Raw genomic sequence first — 21630 nt, forward strand, 5'->3', positions numbered from 1 at the left:
AGATAGTGGTCTGTATCATCGAAAAATCCCCGGAAAACTCATACATTCCTAACAGATTTCCTGAATTCAAAGTCGGTTAAGATATAGTCTATTATGGATCTGGTACCCCTAGCCTCCCATGTGTAGCAGTGAATAGCCTTATGCTTGAAGAATGTATTCGTAACTGTTAAACCCATACTAGCACAGAAGTCCAGAAAACGCTTCCCATTTCCATTAGCTTCCATATCTTCCCCACATTTACCAATCACCCTTTCATATCCTTCAGGTCTATTTCCAACTCTTGCATTGAAATCGCCCATTAGCACTATTCTATTCTTGCTGTTGACCCTGACTACGATGTCACCCAATGCTTCATAAAACTTGTCAACTTCATCCTCATCTGCACCCTCACATGGTGAATACACTGAGACAATTTTCGTCCTAATTCCACCAACTGCCAAATCTACCCACATCATTCGCTCATTTACTTACCTAACAGAAGCTATGTTGCGTGCAATGGTATTCCTGATAAAGAGCCCTACCCCATACTCTACCCTTCCCTGTCTAACACCCATCCAGTACACTTCATAATCTCCTATCTCTTCCTCATCATTTCCCCTTACCTTAATATCACTTACTCCTAGCACATCCAGGTGCATCCTCTTTGCTGACTTAGCTAGTTCTACTTTCATTCTTCCATAAGCCCCATTAATATTGATAGCTCCCCATCGAATTCCATTTCGTTCGCCATGTTATTTCCAAGGAGTCCCTCGCCAGTCAAATGGGAGTGGGACTCCGTTACTCCCGTAGGTCGAGGTTTGCTTAAAATGTTCTGAGCTTGGTAAATTCATGAAGCAGGATGCTACCCTACTTACACATATTCCAAGTGAGAATATCTCCTCAAATGGGTTATGAACCACCGGTGGATTGTATAGCCCTAGCCACCAGAGCACAAGGAGGGCCATGATTCAGAATATGTCCGAGATGCCCACTCCCATTCCACAGCAACTGGTATCCCGACTCTCAGGACCACTTACTAGGCCACTCAGCCATTGCCCGTGGTTCACAAACTAGGACGTGACTACAGTAACCACACCATGAACCATGTAAATATTTTAACTCCATATTAATAATACCTTCAGATTGTCTAGAGTCAATGAAAAGTCCAACAACTGACTATTTGTTGTACGAACTTGAACCTGGTAGGCAAGAAAGAGATCGGCCTTTCTCAGGTTAAGATCCAATGCATGTCTATCTGACAATGAGAGTCATCTGTGGGAACGCAAGAAACTAACAAGTGACCAGTCATTTAAGAACACATAAAGGATGAACGTGGTGACAGAAAGTTGTAGGAAAAGAAGAAAAGAATTGCAGAGATTATTGTCGTCCTTCAAGTTTTTCTTCTTCTTTTTCTCCCTCTTCCAGTGCTGTCCTCTTTATCTTATTATGGGTTCCTTTTCTTGTTCGTGTACTTCATATAACTTTGACTTAACACTTGTTTGCTTGTTTCATTTTTATATTGGGAGAATAAATTGTTATTTTCATTGTGCAATTATGTAGTTAATTTTGTCAGCTATGTCATGTCTATTTATAAACTTTTACTCTAGTAATCTGTTTACTGTACGTTTCTTACTTTGTTTTGCATATTTGTTCATTACAGCCTTCCAGCGATATTAAGAATGAAATAACTGTAGATGAGCACACAGTAGGTCAGTTGGTCGCTTGTGTCAAAGAAGAAGACACGTAAGTACTGTTTAGCTTAATTAGATTTTACACCTCTAATCCTCGACATTATGGAATTTGCTATTTATATCTTTAGTCCCTCTGCAGACAAGACATGGAGTGAAGTCCTCGATATCCCAATATCTTGGGTTCAAGGCGAGAACAGGTCCATCAAGGTCATTCTCGAATTTTGTCTCCTGTACTTCAGTCATGGTCGAACTTGTTGGTTTGATAATGGCTCATGAGAAAATTCCACAAAATTACAATAAGTCAGCCTGTAGTATTTAGTGATCAGCAGGCCGCCTAGTTGTCACCATCAAAAATTATTAAACAAATTAATTTAAAACACCACCTAACCGAACCTTTATATTAATTTGTTTAATGATTAGTTGATTGAATTCATCGATGCGGTTATGAAGTGCACAGTTTGCAATACGAACACTATCCAAGCAAGAAATAGTGAAAACATCTATCTAAAACTAAAGATGAAACTTGCAAAAGTAAGTAAGGATGCAATATTTTTAAAGAATGTCTTAATAACTACCTGATTCCAAAATTTTTAAAAGGGACGCAAAGAAACAACATACATTCTGTATTCCAAATTACAATACAAAGAAGAATCAACCATCTTTGGATTAAAAGAGAAATCAAATTTATGTACAGGGAGAAATCGTTCCTTAACAGGGAACTTTATTAAGCGCACCTTTCAGCTTCAACAAATCTAGTGACCACTAGAATGGGATTCCGTACAAAAATACAGCAGAGATAAAATAGAGTGTCTAATGAAAAATAAACAGTTCACATTAAATAAGAAACTAGAAAATCTAAAAAACAATGCACCAGCAAAACAAAATACACCACAGCTTAAGGCACCCTTCAATAATGAAAGACTTCCACAACCTTCACAGAACAGAAATTACAAATGTTAGGAAAAGGAACAAATCTCAATTGGCATAGTATCAATAAAGTCAAGGACTAATACAAACATTAGCAGAAACTGAATCGGCCATACAGACCCTACCAATTGATATTCAAAACGATCTAAGGTGCGAAGCTAGGAAAAATATTCCCTCTGTAATTAAAGGATTAGAATCGATTTCCGACTATTAAAAAAACGTAAAATTAGACAAAGTAATGTAGTTGTAACGAAAGCCGATAAAGGTGGAACAGTTGCAATAATAAACAAAACCGAATACATTAAGAAAATAGAAACCTTTTTCCATAACATCAAATTTAAGATCATGAGAAGGACCCCACCCTAAAAATACAAAGGAACTTGAAAGGAATACTAAAACAAAGTAACTTCCTCTTAAACAACCAAGAAATACAGAAGCTCATAAATATGAACCCAGGACTTCCCAAAGCAAGGGATAAGCCTAAACTACATAAAAACGATGTTCCTATTAGACCGGTAATTAACTTTCGTAAAAGTCGCACATACAAAACCTCTCAATTCATCCGTAAGTTTTAACTCAAATTACGTTTTTTTTCACCAAAACGTCGTTAGAAAACTCCAAGGAGTTTTTCAAGCTTGTTAAGGACTTTAAATTAACATCCTCCCACACAAGAAGCTCCTTTGACATTAAAGATATTTATACTAATATTCCCATAAAAGACACCATTAAGATTATAAAAAGGCATCTATTGAAACACAAACGCTTTAGGAAACTTGAAATACAAAATGTTATGATTATCTTGGAATTCGTACTTAACCATAATTTATTTTCTTTCAATAATAGAATAAATGAGCAAGATGGACTCCCTATTGGAGCTCCGGCTACTGGGATTTTAGCTAATATATACCTCGATTACCTAGAACTCACTCAGATAGTACGCCGCTTAAAGGCCTAGATCCCTGGCTGCGCTATGTGTATGACACTTATGCCATAATAAATAATGAACTTCATAACAATCACAACATTCTAAATACCTTAAATAACCTAGACCCTAATATTGAATTTACTGTAGAAGAACAAGAAGGCATACTGAATTTTCTAGACATTCGGGCAATGCAGGAAAACAAGAAGTTCCATTTACGAATACACAGAAAACCTACTTTTACACCGACCACAATACAAAGCGACTCCTTACACCCTATTTCACAAAAGAAATCTGCTTACTATAGCGTCGTAAACAGGGCCTATGAAATTCCATTAATAGAAAAAGACATAAAGGGGGAACTAGCTCACATCTGCCAGCAAGCTCTTTTTAACGTTTATAGTTTGAAATTCATCAATAAAATCATTCCTAAGTGCAAATATCAACAACAAATAAAATAAAAGCAACAATTGGAGAAACCGAAGGGGTACATGAAATTCACATTTAATAACCCGAGGCTTTACGAAATAACAATCTCGTTTAAGAAACAATGCACCGAAGTAACATACTCAACTAACTACAACACGAAACATAGACTCTTCAATCATAACAAGGTCAGTAAACATAAGGATGACGAATTTCAGTAGTCAGGCATTTATAAGTAGATATGCAATCAGTGTAAAAAAACATATGTAGGACAATGTGGAGAAGCCTTACAATTAGATATCAGGAGCATGTTAATGCAGAGAAGTACAGGAGATTATCTGCTATGGGAGCTCATATGAAAGAGGCAAGCCATCTTACATCTGACAGTGTAACTAGTGGCTGATTTGTGCACAATCATGCGCAATGTATGGTAGAAGTGCCAAACACCACTCACTCACAATCAATCAATCAATCAATCAATACTGATCTGCATTTAGGGCAGTCGCCCAGGTGGCAGATTCCCTATCTGTTGCTTTCCTAGCCTTTTTCGAAATGATTTCAAAGAAATTGGAAATTTATTGAACATCTCCCTTGGTAAGTTATTCCAATTCCTAACTCCCCTTCCTATAAATGAATATTTGCCCCAGTTTGTCCTCTTGAATTCCAACTTTATCTTCATATTGTGATCTTTCCTACTTTTATAAACGCCATTCAAACCTATTCGTCTACTAATGTCATTCCACGCCATCTCTCCGCTGACGGCTCGGAACATACCACTTAGTCGAGCAACTCTTCTTCTTTCTCTCAATTCTTCCCAACCCAAACATTGCAACATTTTTGTAACGCTACTCTTTTGTTGGAAATCACCCAGAAGAAATCGAGCTGCTTTTCTTTGGATTTTTTCCAGTTCTTGAATCAGGTAATCCTGGTGAGGGTCCCATACACTGGAACCATACTCTAGTTGGGGTCTTACCAGAGACTTATATGCACTCTCCTTTACATCCTTACTACAACCCCTAAACACCCTCATAACCATGTGCAGAGATCGGTACCCTTTATTTACAATCCCATTTATGTGATTACCCTAGTGAAGATTTTTCCTTATATTAACACCTAGATACTTACAATGATCCCCAAAAGGAACTTTCACCCCATCAACGCAGTAATTAAAACTGAGAGGACTTTTCCTATTTGTGAAACTCACAACCTGACTTTTAGCCCCGTTTATCAACATACCATTGCCTGCTGTCCATCTCACAACATTTTCGAGGTCACGTTGCAGTTGCTCACAATCTGGTAACTTATTTATCACTCTATAGAGAATAACATCATCCGCAAAAAGCCTTACCTCCGATTCCACTCCTTTACTCATATCATTTATATATATAAGAAAACATAAAGGTCCGATAACACTGCCCTGAGGAACTCCCCTCTCAACTATTACAGGGTCAGACAAAGCTTCACCTACTCTAACTCTCTGAGATCTATTTTCTAGAAATATAGCAACCCATTCAGTCACTTTTGTCTAGACCAATTGCACTCATTTTTGCCAGTAGTCTCCAATGATTCACCCTATCAAATGCTTTAGACATGTCAATAGCGATACAGTCCATTTGACCTCCAGAATCCAAGATATCTGCTATATCTTGCTGGAATCCTACAAGTTGAGCTTCAGTGGAATAACCTTTCCTCAAACCGAATTGCCTTCTATCGAACCAGTTATTAATTTCACAAACATGTCTAATATAATCAAAAAGAATGCCTTCCCAAGCTTACATACAATGCATGTCAAACTTACTGGCCTGTAATTTTCAGCTTTATGTCTATCACCCTTTCCTTTATACACAGGGGCTACTATAGCAACTCTCCATTCATCTGGTATAGCTCCTTCGACCAAACAATAATCAAACAAGTACTTCAGATATGGTACTATATTCCAACCCATTGTCTTTAGTATATCCCCAGAAATCTGATCAATTCCAGCCGCTTTTCTAGTTTTCAACTTTTGTATGTTATTGTAAATGTCATTGTTATCATATGTAAATTTTATTACTTCTTTGGCCTTAGAGTCTTCCTCTATCTTGACATTATCCTTGTAACCAACAATCTTTACATACTGCTGACTGAATACTTCTGCCTTTTGAAGATCCTCACATACACACTCTTCTTGTTCGTTAATTATTCCTGGAATATCCTTCTTGGAACCTGTTTCTGCCTTAAAATACCTATACATACCCTTCCATTTTTCACTAAAATTTGTATGACTGCCAGTTATGCTTGCCATCATGTTATCCTTAGCTGCCTTCTTTGCTAGATTCAATTTTCTAGTAAGTTCCTTCAATTTCTCCTTACTTCCACAGCCATTTCTAACTCTATTTCTTTCCAGTCTGCACCTCCTTCTTAGTCTCTTTATTTCTCTATTATAATAAGGTGGGTCTTTACCATTCCTTACCACCCTTAAAGGTACAAACCTGTTTTCGCATTCCTCAACAATTTCTTTAAACCCATCCCAGAGTCTGTTTACATTTTTATTTACCGTTTTCCACCGATCATAGTTACTTTTTAGAAACTGCCTCATACCTGCTTTGTCAGCCATATGGTACTGCCTAACAGTCCTACTTTTAAGACCTTCCTTTCTATCGCATTTATTTTTAACTACCACAAAAACAGCTTCATGATCACTAATACCATCTATTACTTCAGTTTCCCTATAGAGCTCATCTGGTTTTATCAGCACCACATCCAGGATATTTTTCCCTCTGGTTGGTTCCATCACTTTCTGAATCAGCTGTCCTTCCCATATTAACTTATTTGCCATTTGTTGGTGATGCTTCCTGTCGTTCGCATTTCCTTCCCAATTTACATCTGGCAAATTCAGATCTCCCGCTACAATCACATTTCTCTCCATGTCGTTTCCCACATAGCTGACTATCCTATCAAATAATTCCGAATCCGCATCAGTGCTACCCTTTCCCGATCTGTACACTCCAAATATATCAAGTTGCCTATTATCTTTAGAAATGAGCCTTACACCTAGAATTTCATGTGTCTCATCTCTAACTTTTTCGTAGCTTACAAATTCTTCTTTCACCAGAATGAAAACTCCCCCTCCCACCTTTCCTATCCTATCTCTACGATACACACTCCAGTGCCGTGAGAAAATTTCTGCATCCATTATATCATTTCTCAGCCATGATTCAACTCCTATTACAATATCTGGTAAATATATATCTATTAAATTACTTAATTCTATTCCTTTCTTTACAATACTTCTACAGTTCAACACTAACAATTTTATGTCATCCCTACTTGATTTCCAGTTCCCTATTCCCTTATCACCGCTCCCTAGGCCATCCCGTTTCCCTGAATGTACCTCCCTATTACCCTTCCAAACAAATTTCCTAACTTATACGTACCACTGCGGTTTAAATGAAGGCCATCCGAGCGCAGATCCCTATCTCCTACCCACCCATTAGGATCTAGAAATTTCACTCCCAGTTTCCGACATACCCACTCCATAGTCTCATTTAAATCCCTAATCACCCTCCAGTCAGTATCCCTCCTACACAGTATTCCACTAATAACAATCTCCGCTTTCTTAAACTTCACCCGTGCTGCATTTACCAGATCCCACACATCTCCAACTATGTAGGTACTTATATCAGCTTGCCTTACGTTGTTGGTACCAACGTGAGACACTACCACCTTCTCCTTTCCCTCCTCCCTCTCTTCTACTTTCCTCAACATCTGCCTCAACCTAATTCCTGGATAACATTCTACCCTGGTTCCCTTTCCTCCACACACTTTCCCCACGTGTCTAACGATGGAATCCCCCATGACCAGAGCCTCAACCCTATCCACCTCATTTGATCCCCTCCCCTCCTGGTCAGCCCTATCTTTGCTGATAGCTGCAGAAGCTACTTCCTCCTCCCTTTTCTCCTTCCCATGACCCTGTTTCACCTGTCTTTTCCTATCCTCTACTCTACATTTCCCTTTCCTACCTTTTCCCTTCCTCCTACTTCCACGCATCTCAACAACAGTTCCTTGTCCCTCATCTTCCCTCTGTTGTTCTACCTGGAGTGACTCGTACCGATTTCGCACAGACACCTGTCCTGAATTCTGATCCTGAATAGAGCCCTTGGCCTGCAATCTCCTTCCCCTTAGAACATTAGACCACCTGTCTTCTACAACTCCTCCCTTTCCTTCCCTCCCTCTTGTACACCTACTGTAACCTCTACATTGTTTGAGGGAGTCCTATCTTCCTTCCTGTCTTCTGTGAGAATCCTAATTATCTCCCTCAAACTTTCCAACTCCTCCCTCATACCCCTCAATGCCTCACCACACCCACAATAAGTACACTCGCGCTCCTTAGCCATTTTTTACGGGGGGGAAATTTTAAATTAAAAAATAAAGTAACTTATTTGCAAAAAAATAAATGAACGGAGGGATATATTGTCTGGGATAGTACACAACAATAAGGCAATTAATATACGACTACACTACAATACTACTTAGTCGTGCTCTATTTTTTTTAAATCCTACAACCCCTATTCCAAGAACTATCAAATCAATAGAACTGAAATATGGTCATGAGTAACAGGTAAGCAACCTACTTGAGAAATGCATCCTGGTACGGTTAAATTAAGTGAGTAAACAAAATTAAAAGTGGAGTTGATTCAGAGCGTGAGTTTGGCCACGGCATCCTCAATGTTCAGGCACGTGGAAAGTATATTCTGTGATAGGAATGTTGGAAACACTGCCTCATGTCTGGCTGTGTTGGATGGAAGTGAAGGATTGAAATGTTTAGTTTTGCAAGAATGCTATTCTTGAATATTTAAATCTGTTGCTCATCACAACAAAATGACCAGGAAATAGTTCAAAATGGTGGCAAGCAGCTCTGTAGTGATATGAGTTCTCTGATTTTGTGTCGTTTTTATGGTATAAAGTTTAATAACATCTGCAGAAGTAGTATATAAGTACTCCTTGACAAACAGAGAATTGTATACAGATTTGTAAATTAATAAGTGCTTATTATTAGTATCTAAATGTGAGATTAATTCTTGGGCATGGTGTAGACGTGAAGGTCTACAGTTCACCGTAGTGTGGCACACCAACAATCGAAGAAGGGCTCAATAAAAAAAATTACAATATCGCAGCCCAAGTCTTCGACTGTCAGCACTACCACTAAAGAGATAAGAGGCGCCTCCCAACGCGGATTCACGCCAACTACGGAGGGAAGGGCCTTGATCAAACACAAACACAGAAAGGGGAAGTGATGGAATCTGGGAAAAACCAATAGGTCAGCGACCATAACAGAGGGTGGAAGAAGCTAAAACGATAGAGCAATTGACAATAACAACACTCACCGTCACACTTAAAAGACCAAAATTTAATACAATATAAGAGACAATAAGGCGGGTGGGTGGTGCAGTTCAAATATATAAAACAAATTAAAATCTATTAAATTCAAAAGGTAAACTAATGGCAAGGCTCGTTTTCAAAGAATTACCACCAAGCGTGGCCACCAAGTTAGAATACCTACAACCTCAACCATTTTAAAAATTTCACTAATATTTTCAAGAAGAAATCAACTTGAGTTTGACCTTGAAGTTCATAACAAATTACCTTTCGAGGTCGAACCCCTTTCTTTTTAAGGAGGTGTTTTTTAAAGTCATTTATACTTTAGGTGCACCTATCTGGGTACGCGCGCCCCTTTCAATTTACAACCTTTTGCAATTTTCCAAATTGTTATTAAACAACTAAAAGCCAACAGGCATTAATACATTTAAAATTTACATGGTTTGAGATCCCTCAGTGAACAGGAAGCATTTCAAATGAAGACATCTATTCGCGTCCCCCAACAGAACGATAATGTCCTAACGTAGCATTATGGTAGGCGAAATTAAATGAAGAAAGAGCCCACATCAAAAGAAAAGCAAATAAATGATTGTATGGAAACCATTATAAGGTAACACAAAAATATTGAAGTAATTAAAACTCATCTCGTGACGCAGTTCATCACACCAACGGCAAAAGTATATCACACAACAACGAACGTCCGCACAACTCAAATATTGTTACAACACTGACTTACACCGCGACAATGCGAGCAAATCAAACCGTTATCAAGCAAATAAAAGACGGAAGCATACCACAACGATGCAGTTAAAATGGAGTGTAGCTTCAGAACCGTAGCCATTAATTGACATTTAAAGGAAGGAAAATTTAATAATAATAATAATAATAATAATAATGAATAAATTAATTTTAAAAATGGAATAAAATGCAATCCAAAGCACGCTTCAGTATTCACTAGGGTTTAAATTAATTTTAAATATTCAGTCGCCCTTATGAGGCTAGAGGTACAACAGAATACACACACATTTACTTGTCACAGCTCCTGTTAAAAGAGGTCATTTGAAACCACACTGTTTTCGTGGCGCGAAAGTATGTCCATCAATAGAAATTATTCACTTGTTTAAATATAACATAACATATAACATATTTACATTGGCGGAATTCAATAAAAAATGCGTCGGAATATTATAGACAACATCAAGATCAGACAATCTAACGGTCACAAGATCGATATAACAATGCATACAAGGCAAATAATATTAAGAAAATTAGCAACTTCATTATATTTCAGAAGGATCAAAATATAATGAATCTACCTAAAATTTTACCTAACAAAATATAATTATGAGAGAGTGTCCAACAGCTAACATATTTATCCAGTAGCCTGGAAACAATTCCATTTTATTAAAGCCTGGAAAACCATCTTTATCACATCACCAAGATGCAGCACGCTAGCAGGTTTGGGAGTAAGAAAACCATAAGAATGTTTACGAAACCAGCACATTACTCTCAACTAGATTTTCTCGACAGAAAACAGTTATTATTATTATTATTATTATTATTATTATTATTATTATTATTATTATTATTATTATTATTATTGACATTTTTAAATACCTGTCTTTCAAAAACATTCACACGAAAATCTTCTCAGAATATAATTTAGTGAATAAACATTGCTCTCCTGTAAGTAGTAAACTGATGTTGTGGTTCACAAGACGTCTCCCAAAAATATTAATTCAGAAACATCGACGACGGTAGCCATGTTGGCGTTTTACTCACTGCAGAAAAATGCACCGTAGTTTGCATGGGAAGTCTGATGGAGTTAATATCATGCTAGATGATCACTTACCAGTCCAGAGTCACGCATAAAGTTGTATTCCAAATTTTCACACAAATTTAAATTACATCACTACCAAATAAAGAAAACGTAAATATAAAAGTATTACACTGGCCTACGCCTTCCTATCACAATCACCTCACGGTGGATTCAAATCATACTTGCCTGCCATAGCGAATGGCAGCAAGGCAAGCGACATCACGCCTGCACTCGTCGAACGCTGGAACAGAGGTCAGATTTTGAATAACAGCAGCTAGGGAGCGCCGTGCAGAACAGTCGATGGTCAAGCAGCGGAGTTTTCCAATAGCAAGTTCATACGCAAGAACGTACAATAAAAGTCCAGTGGCGAAGCAATTGCCCACAGTTATATTACCATCTACACCAATAAGAACCTTAAACGTTTAACAGTTAATCGTCGCAGAGTTGCGTTCCATTGGGCAAGGTTAAACAGTAGTTTCCTTTCTCTTTTTCTTTTAAATTCCACACGAACTGATTTCCGGTGTAGCGGTAATTCCATATAGTCCTCATAATTATACCGCTACAGTAGGAATGGGTATTGGACGTCAGGGGGGTTGGAGGGTTGCCGGAGGGAGCAAAATTTCCAAACCGCCCGTATTATTTCCCCACCTTGTGATGTGTTCAGTTGCTCTTAGTGGAGATGTGGAATTGAACCCAGGACCTAACTCAGAAGACTCATTCAAATGCATGCGACATGTGTAATTATAAACATAATGTGAATCAACTGTTTGTGACATGTACAATTTTTACTCACCAGTTCAGAAACATGTGCAATGATTAATACATCTCTACTGTAGAAGATTAACTCAGGGGTGGAGGCATGGTCATGTTGGAAATGTAGTTCACCTCAATCTCACAATCTTTTTTTAACATGACCTCAAGCAGCGTAAATAATGATGTTAGCCACTCAGAATATTGGACTGACATAACAGGACAGTTACTGTGTTTTACAGCCTGAAATATGTGAAGTGTAGACAGGCAGTTCTGGCCACTCTTGTTGCAATTGTGTGCATTAGTGAAACCTGGCTGAATTCGTCAATCTATGACATAGAAGTGGTACCTCAGTCATACATAGTATTTGGGAAACCTCAGGGGGAGGATCACTTATTGCCATGAAACCCGAATTCAATCCTGTGCTTTTTGAATTGCTGGAAACAATAGTAGAATTTGTTTTGGTGGAATTCATGTTCGCTGGAAGCAAGTTCCTTTTCGGTTCCATGTACTGAGCTCCGAACTCCACCGTTGACATCAATGAGGGATACCTGCTGTCTCGAAAACATGAACAAAATATGCAACATTGATTCAGAAGTATCTACAAGGCTGGTGATTTTATCTTGGAAATATTCTGGCAGAGTGTTTGCCCTCACCTCCTGCCTCTTCCCATTAGTCCGTTAGCAGCAACTTTCGTTGTAGGATTCTACAACTTGTTCCTTGAATAATTAATTACTGAACCAACCTGTATAATGAAAACTCTTGTCCTTACTAACCCTCCAATCCTCAGTACTGGAAACAGCAGTAATTCCCTATTCCTCCGAACACCTAGCAGTTACAGCTACCACAAAATACAAGAAACCACCATTAAAATAATATATTAGAGCAGTCTATTACTACAAGAAAGCTGGCTGGGAACTGCTATCATAACTTCTAAGAAGCAATCTACCCATCGTTACCAAAAAAAGGCTTCATATATCACAAAATAAATAGTCAAAATGATATGCATAAGGAATATACTTTACAGGAAATGGAAACAGGATACACGCAATCTTATGTGGGACAAATATAAATGTGTGAGGAATGCCACCAAGAAATTCATTCACTAAGCATACAAAAACTGCATAAACAAGATAAGTAACAACAGCAAAAACATAAGTTAATACCTTAATACGGCAAATCAGCACACATTCTACTCTAATGACAATAGTTGCCTCCCCCGAGGTCATTGCCTCAACGTTCAGTGAGAAATTTAAAGGTGGCAGTAATGAGCCAGGGAAAAGCATGAATATGTACCTAAACACAGCTAAGTCATTACCAGTATCCCTCTCCATCCTTTACTTCACAAAGATCGAGGTAATTAACTGCCTTCAAAATACTGCTTCCAAACTTGACAACTTACCTAAAATTATTTTTTTGTGCAATCTGCAGGGGCATTAGCTCCCTCGCAGCGGACATTGCAACAAAATTTCGGCTACACTTTGTACTAATGAGGCTAGGGACATGGTGTAAGGCTTTATTCATAGAGGGGAACATTGGAGGGTGATCTTGGGGACTCGGTGCTGGACATGGAACAAGATGTTGGTTAATGAGACTAGGGCGATTGTGTAATGTTCAATACTGATCCTGAGGGAATTGGAGTTGAACACATACTTCTGCACAAGATAGTGGGTATACATTGTTTATATGGGGCTAGGAATGTGGTGTCACGCCTAACACATTTGAATTTATTATATGGACGTAATGAAGGTCGATCTTAGAGCTGAGCGACCACGGAGTGACTCACTTGTTGATTTTAACTTTTTGAACTTATAGATTTTAACTTTAGAGACTTCTAATCGCATACCATAATGTTTACATAAATCGTATGGGACATGGAGTGTCGAATGGACTTTTTACCGCCCTTCAAAAATCCGACTACCTCTGCCGGGTTTGAACCCGCTATCTTGGGATCCGGAGGCCGACACTCTACTGCTGATCCACAGAGGCAGCTTGTTGAGAGATAGCTATATAGTCTAAGTTAGGAGGTTAGAGCTCCACTGTCATCAGCCTAAAGGGCTGATCTAAGGATGACTGGACAAAGGTGATGTGGAAACGTTGCAGACTAACTTAGGCTGAGTAGCTTAGGTGGCAGAGCACTAGCTGTTTGTGTCTTGAAATACTGCATGGTCTAAGAATGATAGAAGTGAACTTAAAATCTTTGTAGCATTATATTTGTTTGTTTGTTTATTTATTTATTTATTTATTTATTTATTTATTTATTTATTTATTTATTTATTTATTTATTTATTTATTTATTTAAATGTGCCACCAACAGAGACACACTCCAATTGAACAATAAAGTGGGTGCATACGTGTTAGTGAAATCTCTTGAATTTCTAATTAAAAACCCAATTTCTTATAGGAATCATCAACCATAGTATTAATATGCTCCTGAAGACTAAAGTTTCTTGTAACAATTACCCGTTAGTCATTAACAGATTGAACAACTTTAAATTCTTCGTTTATAATTCCATATTTTATAATTCAATGTATTTTTCTTATTTGAAATCTGAAGAAAACAGCATATATTTATATTAAGTCGCGAACAGTTTTCAATACTTCATGCGTATAAGAAATACAAATCATATTGTAATTTCGACTTATCATCAACATTTTAAATTTATTTAAAAAGTTTCACATCATCAGCATATAATAAATATTGAAAAAATCTAATTCTAGTGGGCAAATCGTTAATATTATAAAATGAAGGATAAAGGGCCAAGGTTAGACCCTGTGCTACATCAGAAGTAACATTGTTTGCATAAGACTCATGTTGATGATAGCAAACATATTGTTTCCGTGCAGTAAGATAACATGCAAGCTTTTTAACCAAGGATGGGTCAGACCAAAACGCGACAATTTTCTAATTAAAATGCCATGGTCTAATTTGAAAAGGAGAAAAAATAAATATATCTTCCTAATTCAATACAAACAATAATTCTATCATTAGATGGGCCACGTTCAGTGAAATAAGGGCGGGGGGTTAAAGTAGTCTAGATAATACAAGCTAAATATGTGCTAAACAACATAATGAAGGAGGCAAAGGAGACAAGACGGAAATAATACAATGACAATATACCGTACAATATTTACATTTAGATTGAGCAATAAATAACTCGCAGAGACAAATTCGGTGAAAAAAGGTTAATATAAAACATAATTGAGTCCAAAAAGTGTGCTAGCTTAAGAAGAAAAGAAAAATGATACAGATGGAAACGAACAATAAGTGCTTGTGGTAGGTGGCGGACCGCATAGTCTAAAATTTTTACCATCCAGAAAACAGGATGAAAACCCTGTGTTGAAAATTCAGGCTGACAGTGGTTTTTTTTTGTAGAAATGCCAACACTATGAATGGCTAGGAGGGGAGCGGAAAAACTTGAGAAACCGAGTTTGAGAGGAGGCAATGTGCCAGATGAAATGCATGTGATAAGTGATGGAGAAACGCCGTTGAATTCAAAATAATTAGAATAGCAGCATTCTTAATTTCTTCTCAGTTTAGCGGTCTCGTTCTCTGAGATTGTTTCCAATGTTGTCTAGTTAATAATGCAACTATAAAGCTACAGTCGGAGAACACCGAGACACCTCAGGTGTGCTCAGTTCATAAATTAGACGCACACATAACAAATCGAAGGATGTGGCATGCTTAGGAAATATGACTGAATTGCGGCATATAACAAATAAAATACAGAATAAAATTAATATATGGCATGGTTTATTAATAACAAAATACTCTCAAATTGTCATCCTCCTAACTTGTGATAATGTGAATGATCGTTAATGAATTATAAATGTATCTCTTGAAGTACAAAAGAAATAATCAAATGGGGTGGTACATGATTTCACGCCCTATCTTGTCCTAGCAAATCATAATTACATATTCATTTAATATTTTGATCAGATAAACAGATTCCGTTTGATTTATTGAAAGTTCTGGATTCAGACGATCAGCTCTGAAATATTAAAAGAAAAAAATTTGAATTAACTTTTGCTCAAACTCCCATTAAATTTCCACTTATCGATTCAAAAATTTACGATTCTTTACAATTACATAATTTGATGCTTCAATTTCTGTTTAAAACTGAGTCGGCTCAATGAAATAATAATCTGTTCCATTACCAGTCGCTTACTGGATTAACAAAATTAAATAGATAAATTACTAAAGTCTGGAAATGTAATACACATTTAAAATGGTCTGCTTAACTCAAAATTCAATTTTTTCAATGCCATATCACAACTTCTAAATGCAAATAACGAAGAAATTAACATCATCCGCATCGTGTAACAATATCTGAGACAAAAGAAAATCAACTCCAAAACACCATAACCATACGATAATACAAAAATACACTACTATTTACACCCTATTATACACTATCTACACATGTGGCTACATAAAGACGATCATATTGTCGGAATATTACTGAATAATTTGATCATATTGTCGGAGTATAAGTTTATCATAGCCGAAGATATCGTGAAATTTCTAGAGTTCAATCATATGACCTGGATGAAAATCCTCGAATATTCTGGAAAATCTCGAGTTCAGGCAGTCTCGAATGGTGTCTAGAACCATCGTGAATTATCGTGAACATTAAAGTCATGAATTATAGAGAATTCGGGATAAATCTAATTAAGATTACTTCTTCGAAAACGTACACAAATTCAAACAGACGTAGGTTCCTTATCCTAAATCACGCAAATATCTATCATAATCCACTATCAAATTATCACTTGCCTCAGTAACCATATGGCGTGATTCTACTCTCGAAGAATTACTTCGCTTATTCATTATAATATCATTTCTCTCGAAGACCAAATTATTACATTAACAGTAGTGAAATCTCCAATAACGATTCCTACTATACAATAATACATTTCTGATCCACCCCGGGATATCACAAACTCAATCTAACATCACATAGCAAGTCCTACGCGTGTATAATTCTCAAAGATTCAATCCACCTACCGGTTTTCATATCTGGATTCAACTATCTCTATTCCGCACTCATCTACACGGGTTCTGATCCAAAATGACGGAATCATTTCTCTTTTAAGACTTTAAGTTCCAATATCGTGCTATCATACACCCAATAGATAGCATGCACGATTATGTCTCGCCTCTGTACGATGACTGTACATGCAGAAACATCTATTCTACATACACGAATACTCTAACATTATTCCCCACCAATCGTGGCTATAATAAAGCTGTAAGACACACTCCGAGAATTGTCACTACCTGACACACTTAGTATAACACATAAGCCGTGTACGCCGTTCCAATATCACATTATTATCTGACAAGAATAAATAGGCTATGTGAAGATCTTCTATTGTCTTTATAATATGGCAAAGTACTACGACTACATAACTAAAATATACTGCCAGACCATTTACTAATTTCTACTACGTAACTATACTTCTACCAAACAGATTATATTAGACAGTTGTGTCGACTTAGCTTTAAGGCGTCTTCACGATGTCGAATGACTGGTCGTCCTCAGGAATAATAGTCATAGGTGCCTTCCTCTCATCCTGTTGCCTGTCAGCTGGTCACATGGGTTTAAGCTTCCATTTCAGCACCAACACATATAGTAGTATGTGACAACACCATGATGATATTCATCACTATCCTCCTGAATTTCAGGCTGAAACTAGTACAAGAAAGATTAGTAAATTTGCCACACAATACTTCCTGTAGATATCATTCAAATATTACACACGGTAGGCAGCTCAACTTAACTTGACGTCCGCTATGTTACGTACGTTGACAAGAAGGGCGGAAAAAAGTCCATTCGACACTCCATGTCGTACGATGTCGGCATGTAAAAGATCTCTGGTGATACATTTGGTATTTACCCGACAAAATTAATTAAATCTCAGCCATAGACGCCCAAGAGAGATCCGGTTTACTCTAGGTCCGCTAGATGGCAGACAGAGTAAACCGGAACGTCGAAATTGACGAGCAGACAGCCAGATGGCGTCAAATCGAAATGTCTGCAAACGGTAGCTGAGGCCATACGATTATTATTATTATTATTATTATTATTATTATTATTATATTCTAAGTAGTATATTTGAATGGTCCAACTAAGTTAATACAGTCCAACTTCCACAATTCAATCTTTAATTATCGCCGTCAGCTCTCGAACCAAGGACTTATCTCAACAGCGTGTCGAGTTCCACTGAAGTCCGGCGACTGGCAGACACACTAACCCAATAACCCACTTCTCTTCTCAGCTGACCGGTTGGAATCCTTGATACTCCACGCACGCGCGTTCGAGCCGGAACTCTAGTCAAGTTAGCAACAGTAATAATTTTCCACACTGGTTTCATTTGTAAAATAATGTTCAGGAGCGTTGTTATCATTGTTATAATAATCGTTATTTTTGACATACACATTAATTTTCTATCATGCTATTCTGATAGTATCACAAATCGTTCATATGGTTGGTTATGACCGGTGTGAAACTGTAAGCTTCTCGTACGCTAGCGATGCGCGCTCTGTTTTTCTTTCTTTTCTTTTCTTTCTTGGACGGTTACTCCTAGTCGTTGACATCAAAATACAGTTTTATAGCTTAAACCATTAATTCGAAATTTATTATGCTCACAGGTGAATTCATTGAGACTCCAAAGAGTACTAGTTCGAAGATATGTCACTCCATCCACATATTCAAGCCATCCGGCCTAATGAAACTGTCACATACACCCCTTACGTCGACAAAATTTTATTCTATGAATAAAATTTTTCCAAATAGATAACACGTGGCAGTTTCCAATCATGTCTTACTGTTAGAATAATTGAGGGAATTCACACCTATAGTGTTTATCAGGCTAAGGTCTCTAAATGTGACTTGTTTTTAATCGTCTGGCATATGGTATAATCTTAAATTTGCGGAATTGTATATGAATTCATTCCGTCCGTCCAGACTCTGTATCTTATACGCATTTTTGTTGTAACTTTTCACAACCTTAAATGGACCCACATAGAGTTTAGCAAACATGCCGTATATTCGTTCCGCAGAATTAGACATAACTGGTTTGCGGACTAACACGAGTTCAGAGACTCTTAGAGGTCGGTGGAATCTTTTCTTTTCTACCCTCTTAAGGCGAATGTTAGCCCGTTTCCTTAAGTGTTCTGCTGTTAGTTCGATGCATCTGTCATGTGGCGATCTAGCATCAGGTGGACACGGAAGAATACTAGTCCATGGTCGGACTGGGTAACAATTGTGATGAGTAACTGCTGGAATTTGGCCCGTAGATTCATGAATTGTATTATTGTGACATTCCATTAAGATGGGCAAGACTTTTATCCAATCCCAATGGCGATCTCCACAATATAGCCTGCAAAACTTAGCTATCTCCTCCATAATTCGCTCTGCGGGGTTTCCAGCTGGATAACGAATTGAGTTAAACACATGCTTGATCCCAAGTTGTTGCATAGCGTGCCGAAATTCGTCAGATGTGAATTGTGACCCATGATCTGACAACATAAATTCAGGTTTGCCCATTTGAGGTATTACAGTCCTGGTAATACGTCTCAACACAGATTTAGCATTGGGCTTCTGGATAGCGCACAAAGATACAAATTTGGAAAATACATCGACCGTTACTACAACATGCTTATTGCTTTTAGCCGACCTTGGCAAAGGGCCGAAGAGGTCGATTGCGAATATTTCTTTGGGCTTACTAGGCAACAATGGTATAGGTTGTTGCTTGAGTAGGTGTGTATTTGTTTTTACTCTTTGACAGAGGTCACATGTCTTAAGGGTTGTCCTAACGGATTCTCGCATCTTTGCCCACGTAAATGTTTCCTGTAGCGTGGCCACAACCTTGTCAATACCAGCATGACCTGTAGTTCTATGCGCTAACCAAATAATTCCTTTCCACAGCTTGGTTGGAACTACTATCCTTAATTTACAGTGTACTTTGTCTACAAATTTAAGCAGAATATCATCCCTGAGCATATAATTATGGGCCAGCTTGTGTACTTCCATATAACCCGAGTCGTCAGCTGTGATTTTATGGTTGAAATAAATAATCAGTTTCTTAGTAAACTCATCTCGTCGCTGAGACTGACGTACATGTTTAAGCTTACGAAGAACCTCTTTGTCTTCATCAGCTAACTCTACTTGACAATAATATTATCTCGACCACAGCAGTACTCAATGTCAATGTCAAACTGTTGGATGAATAATGACCAACGCGTTATCCTCTCACTAATAAACGAAGATCTCATCATAAACGTCAAGGCTTGATGGTCTGTTCTCAAAATTATGGGGTGGCCATAGATGATTTTCCGCCAATGTTGTAGAGCATTAACTATCGATAACAATTCCAACTCCGTGGTATTGTAGTGAGTTTCATGACCTCTCAATTTCGTACTGTAAAAAGCTAAGTACGTTCTCTTTTTACGGTCATTCGGATCTTCTTAGTATAGTACAGCACCTGTCCCCACGATAGAAGCATCTGTCTGAATAATGAATTTCTTCTTAACCCGTTAACTGGGGAGCGTGCGATACGGTAACTCTGTTCTGGTGGGGACGAATTTTCGTAACTCGAAAAATAATCACATAAATTCAAGAAACCTTCCAAATATTGATATACTTGATAATAAAATGCTACGTATATCCTAATTCTGATATAGAAAGTGATTTTTTGCCTATTTGTTAATATGTGTGGGTGTTATAGTTTTGGAGCAAAAACGACCTAAGTCTCGTACTAACTTCTGTATATTACAAATATAAATTTCTTTTCGGAATATCTATATTTTCATATTAATTTCAGGAAAATTAAAAGCCTATACACTGCAAATACACTTTATCATTAACTAATCTACAATTTCTGAAATAAATACCGCAGTTGAGAGAAATACATTTCATTCTGGGTTTGCAATCGCAGTAATAAGTTGAGAGTAAGTACTTACAGTGGTAGCCTGGTTCTAATCGTCTTCTCACAATAATTACTTCTTTATCGAAATGAATTTACACATCAGGACTGATTTCACTAATTATATTATTTACACTAGTCACACAGTGTTTTTACACATCTTGCATGTGATAAACACGGTAACACGGAGCTGCACAGAGAGCGACGTCGCAGTCGCTGCACCTGTAGATTGTTTCACGTCTTTCTCTTTTCGCCAGACACACCACGCACCTCTTCACACCGTGCTGCCTTCTTCCCGATGGTGGATTCACATCAGGAAAATGCCTACCGCTGAATCTTTCTGTGGGAGCAGCGGGAAGTGGTCTAACTGAAAGGAAGGGCATTGCTTCAGCGGGGGTTGAACCTGTGTACTTTTCGAGGATTTTGTCGATGAGGTGAATTCTGAACTGCAGTTGATTGCATTTTCCTCCATGTTGCCGGAAAACGATGAATGAATTGAATACCACGAGGTCCAGAAGATGCCGGAAAATTTTCTGGTAATATTTCCTCATTCGCTTCCTTGCTGTGGAGTACGTAATGACGTACTGATCGGAAAGGTCAACTCCCCCCATAGAATCATTGAGTCTATGCAAACTACAGGTTTCTCTTTGGTTTCGTCCTTTCCTCTGATTGGGACAGTTCGCATTTCAGGATCGTGGATACTACTGAGCATGCAAACATCTCTCTTGTCCTTCCATTTTAGAACCATGAGTTTCTTTCGATAAGCAGCCGTTACGTCTCCTTTCTTCAGCTTTTTACTCATAAGTTCCTTAGGGAGATTTTTCCGG

The 21630-nt window shown here is 37.7% G+C and overlaps 1 protein-coding gene across 2 annotated transcripts in view; it reads left to right on the forward strand.

Annotated features, from left to right (window-relative positions):
• LOC136881880 (oocyte zinc finger protein XlCOF6-like) overlaps positions 1 to 21630 on the forward strand; it is a 148423-nt gene that overhangs the window by 33922 nt on the left and 92871 nt on the right. The window contains exon 3 of one of the 2 annotated variants that reach the window (XM_068229435.1): positions 1640 to 1722. The exons of the other annotated variant lie outside the window; for it this stretch is intronic. Within the exon in view, the coding sequence (XP_068085536.1) occupies positions 1640 to 1722 (83 nt within the window). The remainder of the gene's footprint in view (positions 1 to 1639; positions 1723 to 21630) is intronic. 2 annotated transcript variants of the gene reach the window in all.

The sequence above is a fragment of the Anabrus simplex genome, chromosome 10, assembly GCF_040414725.1.
Source record: "Anabrus simplex isolate iqAnaSimp1 chromosome 10, ASM4041472v1, whole genome shotgun sequence".
NCBI lineage: Eukaryota > Metazoa > Arthropoda > Insecta > Orthoptera > Tettigoniidae > Anabrus > Anabrus simplex.